The sequence below is a fragment of the Emydura macquarii genome, unplaced genomic scaffold (genome assembly GCF_026122565.2).
Source record: "Emydura macquarii macquarii isolate MOO-44397 ecotype Brisbane River unplaced genomic scaffold, CSIRO-AGI_Emac_v2 contig_2393, whole genome shotgun sequence".
NCBI lineage: Eukaryota > Metazoa > Chordata > Testudines > Chelidae > Emydura > Emydura macquarii.
Window position 1 is genome coordinate 127,675 of NW_027132530.1, and position 6,345 is coordinate 134,019.

Here is a 6,345-nt window from a genome sequence, read left to right on the forward strand (position 1 = left end):
GAAATGGCTGTGATGGATCCAGCTCAGGTAGGGGATTTTGGGAAGCTGCTGGGGAGGGTTGTTGTAGAGGGGGATGGGCAAGAAATACACAGGGTGAGGTAGGGAGCATGACAGGGTGTGATAAACCTGCTGGGCCATGCTCAGCCTAGGGCCTGATTTGTGAACAGGCCTATGGGGGGCGGGATGTGTGAATACTCCTCCATTTCTGAAACAGGAAACAAACCCCAGGTCAGGGCTGGGAAAACAGACCAGAGTGCTGGAGCCAGAATCCACTAGGCAGAGACTGGGGTCAAATACAAAGGGAAGGTGCTGGGATTCCTGTCCCTGTTCCTTGCATGGAGGTCTGCTTCCCACATCAGTCTGTGCCTAGTACGTGTGTAATAAATGGGAAGACCCTGCCCTCCTCTGTCTGCTGGGAGGGACAAGTTGCTCTCACCTTCCCTCTCTTCCCTGGAGCCTCCTGGCCACTCTGAGCAGGGTGGGGGTGGGATTCTGCTCCTCTGGACCACCCAGAGCTGTCCTGTTTTGTGCTTTTTCCCAAATGAATAGTGGGATTGTGGATGGGCAGCAGGTGCTGAGTAGGGAACATTTGTTGTTTCAGATGCCAGTGACCTTCGAGGATGTGGCTGTGTATTTCACCGAGGGGCAGGGGGTTCTGCTGGATTCTGGTCAAAGAACCCTCTACAGGGACGTCATGCAGGAGAATTATGAGACTGTGACCTCGCTGGGTAAGGATATGTGTCCCCTCAGCTATGTGAAGCCATGGGGCCTGCATTTCTGCATCTGCTCAGGTTTTTCCCTGGTCAGTTAGATTAGAGGGAAATAGTTCGCATAGTCCACAGCTCCAGTGTGAGAGAGCCATTCACCTTCAAACTTCAACAGGATCAGGGAGTCATGGACCTAATGGACATGCTAATTCATCCCTGTCCCTCCAGCTTTCATGGGGGCAGAAGCAGTGTGTTATCTGCATTAATTCTCACTCACGCCCAGGATGTGTTTTCACCTCCCTTCATGGGACTAGCTCCATCTGTGGGGAGGGTTCTGGGCTCTGGAGGTTTAGACATAGGTAGAGATTTATCACCAGAGCTGTCTTTCCTCAGCATGTCCCCCAGAGCACAAAGATCCTAAAAATTCCCAGTGAGGGTCTGACAACTGCCTCTCCCCCAGACATCTGCCTCTGCCAAGGGTGCTCAGTGACCATGTTGCCATCTGTTCAGATCCCACAGTCCCCCAGCAAATCAGGGGGTTAGTTTAAACTCAAGATGTGCCCTTTGTGACAAATACTCCACCAATCCTCAGTGGACTCTGACCATGTCTGATTTCACCCTCTGAGCAGGACTCCCCATTCCTAAACCTGACCTGATTGCCCGGCTGGAAGGAGGGGAAGAGCCGTGGGTCCCGGATCTCCAGGCCTCTGAGGAAAGGAAGATCCCAAGAGGCATCCGCACAGGTGAGGAGTCAATGACATTGACACAAGAACTATATGGCAAATGAAGGAAAGAGCTGAAAAAACCCTCAAACTGAGCATTCTCAGTTCTGCCTCATCTCATCCAGGTCAGGCTGTGGTCAGCTGGTGTTGTATCATCATGGCAGATATCACTCACTGCTTCCCACCACACTGTTAGCTGTCAGGAGTTTTCTCCCTAACTTCACTTTTCTGTGAGTGTTTAGATGGGATGTAGAGTCAGTATCCAATTTCTCAGTGTCCCCAGCAGTTATTATGTTGTATTTTCCTTCTTTGCTGTTCCCCTTTCTGTCCTTTCTACCAGCCCAGGCAATGACTCCTGCCTGGATCCTTTCTCTCCCAGCAGGTGATGAGACAACGAGTGAGAACGAGGCGGGGAATCCACAGCAGGAAAGTCCTGAGCTAGTGGAACTTCAGGAGGCCTTTTTGAGAAGAGCTGAAGGGATTTTTTCCCAGAGTTTGGAACAGAGAAGAGCCTGGAGTGATTGGCACAGGTCAGAGAGGAAGCTGGGAAATCACCCAAGGAAGAAAGTGGATGAATTCATTGAATGTGGGGGAGGAGGCAAGGATCCCAAGGAAACCACAGCCCAGCAGACAAATCCCAAAGAAAAAAAGCCCTATAAATGCTTGGACTGTGGGAAAAGCTTCAGTCAGCGCTCAGGGCTTAGTATCCATGGGAGAATCCACACAGGAGAGAAACTCTATAAATGCTTGGATTGTGGGAAAAGCTTCAATCGTAGCTCAAATCTTACTACCCATCAGAGACTGCACACAGGAGAGCGACCTTATAAATGCCTTGATTGTGGGAAAAGCTTTTGTCATCTCTCAGGCCTTATTAACCACAGGAGAATCCACACAGGAAAGGGACCATATAAGTGCACAGAGTGTGGCAAAAGTTTCAGTGTACCATCAGCTCTTATTATACATCAGAGAACCCACACAGGAGAGAAACCCTATAAATGCTTGGACTGTGGGAAAAGTTTCAACTGGAGTTCAAATCTTACTACCCATCGGAGACTGCACATGGGAGAGAGATCATATAAATGCCTTGAGTGTGGGAAAAGCTTCAGTCAGCCCTCAGGCCTTATTAGCCATAGGAGAATCCACACGGGAGAGGGACCATATCAGTGCCTTGAGTGTGGGAAAACTTTCAGTGCACCATCAGCCCTTACTACACATCAGAGGACCCACACAGGCGAGAAACCCTATAAATGTTTGGAGTGTGGGAAAAGCTTCAGTCAACGCTCACACCTTATTAGCCATAGTAGAATCCACACAGGAGCAGGACCATATAAATGCCTTGAGTGTGGGAAAAGTTTTAGTGCACCATCAGCCCTTATTACACATCAGAGGACCCACACAGGAGAGAAACCCTATAAATGCTTGGACTGTGGGAAAAGTTTTAGTCAGCGCTCAGTTCTTATTACGCATGGGAGAATCCACACGGGAGAGGGACCATATAAATGCCCTGAGTGTAGGAAAAGTTTCAGTGTGCCATCAGCCCTTATTATACATCAGAGAACCCACACGGGAGAGAAACCCTATAAATGCTTTGATTGTGGAAAAAGCTTCAGTCAGCACTCAGTCCTTATTAGCCATGGGAGAATCCACACAGGAGAGGGCTTATATAAATGCTTGGAGTGTGGGAAAAGCTTCAGTCGTCGTTCAATCCTTATTAGCCATGGGAGAATCCACACAGGAGAGGGCCCATATAAATGTCTTGAGTGTGGGAAAAATTTCAGTGTAGCATCAGCCCTTATTATACATCAAAGAACCCATACGGGAGAGAAACCCTATAAATGCTTGGACTGTGGGAAAAGCTTCAGTCAGCGCTCAGTCCTTACTAACCATGGGAGAATCCATACGGGGGAGAGACCCTATAAATGTTTGGACTGTGGGAAAAGCTTCAGTCGGAGCTCAAATCTTATTACTCATCGGAGAATGCACACGGGAGAGAGACCCTATAAATGCTTTGAGTGTGGGAAAAGCTTCAGTCGGAGCTCAAATCTTATTGCCCATCGGGGACTGCACACAGGAGAGAGACCCTATAAATGCTTGGACTGTGGGAAAAGCTTCAGTCAGCGCTCAGGCCTTATTAATCATGGGAAAATCCACACAGGAGAGAGACCCTATAAATGCTTGGACTGTGGGAAAAGATTCAGTCGGAGCTCAACTCTTACTACCCATCGGAGACTGCACACGGGAGAGAGACTGTAAAAAATCCTTGAGTGTGGAAAAGCTTCAGTCAGAGCTCAAAACTTATTTCACATCGGAGGATGCACACAGAAAAACGCACACGGAAAAACCTTAAAATTGCCTCCACTGTGGGAAAATTTTCCGTGAGCACTCAAACCTTACTAAACATCAGATAATCCACACAAGAGAGAAACCCCTTAATTGCTTTTATGATGGGAAAAGTTTCAGTCCCAGCTCATAACTTCCTAAATATTGGAGAATCCACACAGGACAAAATCTATAAATGTCTTTACTTTTGAAAACTTTCATTTGCAGTTCAAACCTTGCTTCACATCGACAATCCACACAAGAGAGAGAACCCATAAATGCTTAGCTTTGGGGAAAAACTTCACAAGTTGGGGAAAACTGCAGGGAAAGATTCAGTCTGAGCTTGCACGTTATTCCACATCGGATAATTCACAGAAGAAAGAGCATGAATGTTGGGGAAGCTTCATTTGGTTCTCACATGGTATCAAATATCAGCAAATCCACATCGGGAAGAGCCTCTCAGATGTCCTTAGCATGGAAAACGCTTCAGTTGAATGTAAAACTATACTGGACATCAGAAAATCCTCCATAGAGAAAATAAATTCTCCCAGTGCCCTGGCTAGGGCTGGCCATAGTAAAAACTCCATTTCCTAGCTCCCACACACACCAGTGGCATTTGGCTGTCAGGTATCCAGCTGCCCATCTCTGGGGGTAGGTTCCAGCAGCAGCTGACTCTGAGCTGATTAGTGACCGTCTGGCTTTGCCTGATCTAAGCAAACCCCAGGCAGAGGAGCAGAAGTCCAGATCAGCCCCTCCTCCCTGCTCCAGCCCTGGCTGCTGAACTGATGGGCCTGCCTGCCTCCTACTAGCCTGCTGGGGGAAGGGAGAGGGAAACTCCTCCAAAATCTCCTTCTGCCTGAATGAAATTCCATCCTCTCCCTTCCTTTCCCAGATGTGATGCCACTTCATGGAGTCTCGGAGAGGGTTACTTGGGCCAGGCTGCACATTAACTCTGGACACTTGTCCCCACCCTCCATTTTCCAGAAGCCCCTGAGCTGGGCTCTTCCACCTACCTGGAACTCATCCCTGCACAGTGAGTGTCCCTGGGAGGGAAATCAAATGTTAGAGATCATGGGATAAGAGAGGACAGTACAGGAAAGAGTTCCAGAGCGGTAGCCGTGTTAGTCTGTATACAGCAAAAACAATGAGAGTTCTGTAGCACTTTAAAGACTAACAAGTACAGTACAGTACAGGGAAGAGAGGTGCTGCCTCTTATGACTCACCCCCTCTGCCCCTTTTCCTGCCTCTGCATTCAGAAAGCATCAGTTAGAGGGAGTGATTTCCACAGGGTCTTTTGTGGGAGGCTGAAAGGCCTAGGGATGCTACCTCTGCCTCCGCAGCATCAGCCTCTGAGGGTCTGTCTATGGTGGGAAAAGTGGTTGGGATTAGCTAGCATATCTGACTCTCCTCCACTATTCTTTTTCTAGACTGTCCCCAACCATATCTATTCTCATCCATTAGCAGAGTGATTGTTAGAGTCACTGTGTTCTTCCTTTAGGGAGAGATTGTCTCCTTCCCAGATAGTCTCATATTGCTCCAGGTTATGCCAAAAAATGTATTTTTTGTACATTGACTCCCCTAGAGACCAGAATTAAACAGAATCTAAAAGTGCTGGAGCAGGGATAGTAAAATGTGGTGTTTTGGGTTCTGTGTTATTTGCGGGTGATGGGATGAGTTGGAGGGATTCCCTCATCCCCCCCTTCACTGTCACACTCTACTCCCACTCAGCAGTGTCTGTCCAAGCCTTGGAGAGTTTATCCTCTCCCCTTTCTACCCTCCACCTCCCTGCATAGCACTTGCCACAGCGTTCTTTGCTCTCCATGCTCAGGAATCACTCTTTGTTTTCTTTGATCCCAATTCAGACTCCTGATGGTTAGAGAAGAAAGTGCCCCAGATCTGGAGGCAGAATTCAAATGAACCCTAAAGCTCTGTTTGAGCTTTCTCAGCTTTTCATCTATTAGTAAAGTGGCTTCTGGGCTTTTTCCAGCCAAGTCCAGAACATTTGGAGATTGGCAGATTTTCACTTTGGTTTGTTTTTGTTTTTGTTTTCTTTCATGCTTTGCAATGATGCTAAAACTTTTGTAAATGACACAACCAAATACTGAGGAGGTGCTGAGTAAATCAGTTCCAGAGGGGTAGCTGTGTTAATTTGTTTTCAGCAAAACAACAAGAGTTCTGTGGCACCTTAAAGAATAACAAATTTATTTGGGCATAAGCTTTTGTGGGCAGAAACCCACTGCGTCAGATGCATGAAGTGGAAACTTCAGTTAGGTATATATATATAAAATACTTTGGATGACAAAAAGACTGTCTGTGCCACTCATCCCGCACTGCATCCCTCTAATCTCAGCTCCTTGGATTCCCTGCTCTTGGAGTGTTTGCTTTTGTCACTGGGGCCCAGCATCTCTCATGGATTCGCTGCACTTTTCTACCAGTTTATAAATGTTGCTCTATTGCTGGTGCATGGGGGATTTGGATATAGCAATGTGCAGGGCTGGGGATGAAATGTAGCATGCTAAGCTGGGCTGGCGGTGGGGAAAGGAGTCTCTCTTTGTTAATCCTTTGGAACAATAAAGTAGAATTTAGTTTTTCACATG

General features: G+C 47.4%; 1 protein-coding gene across 1 annotated transcript; it reads left to right on the plus strand.

Moving 5' to 3' along the window:
* LOC137161865 (zinc finger protein 665-like) lies at window positions 1–6,345 on the plus strand. Its single transcript, XM_067561375.1, has 5 exons — window positions 1–27; window positions 602–728; window positions 1,337–1,450; window positions 1,812–4,781; window positions 5,611–6,345. Exons 1-4 carry the CDS (start codon window positions 4–6, stop codon window positions 3,680–3,682), a joined length of 2,136 nt encoding a protein of 711 aa, XP_067417476.1. The 5' UTR covers window positions 1–3; the 3' UTR covers window positions 3,683–4,781; window positions 5,611–6,345.

Coding starts and splice junctions, on each gene's coding strand:
- LOC137161865 (XM_067561375.1), top strand. CDS start 4: ATGGCTGTGATGGATCCAGCTCAG. Junction 28..601: donor CTGTGATGGATCCAGCTCAG/GTAGGGGATTTT, acceptor TTGTTGTTTCAG/ATGCCAGTGACCTTCGAGGA. Junction 729..1,336: donor TGAGACTGTGACCTCGCTGG/GTAAGGATATGT, acceptor CCCTCTGAGCAG/GACTCCCCATTCCTAAACCT.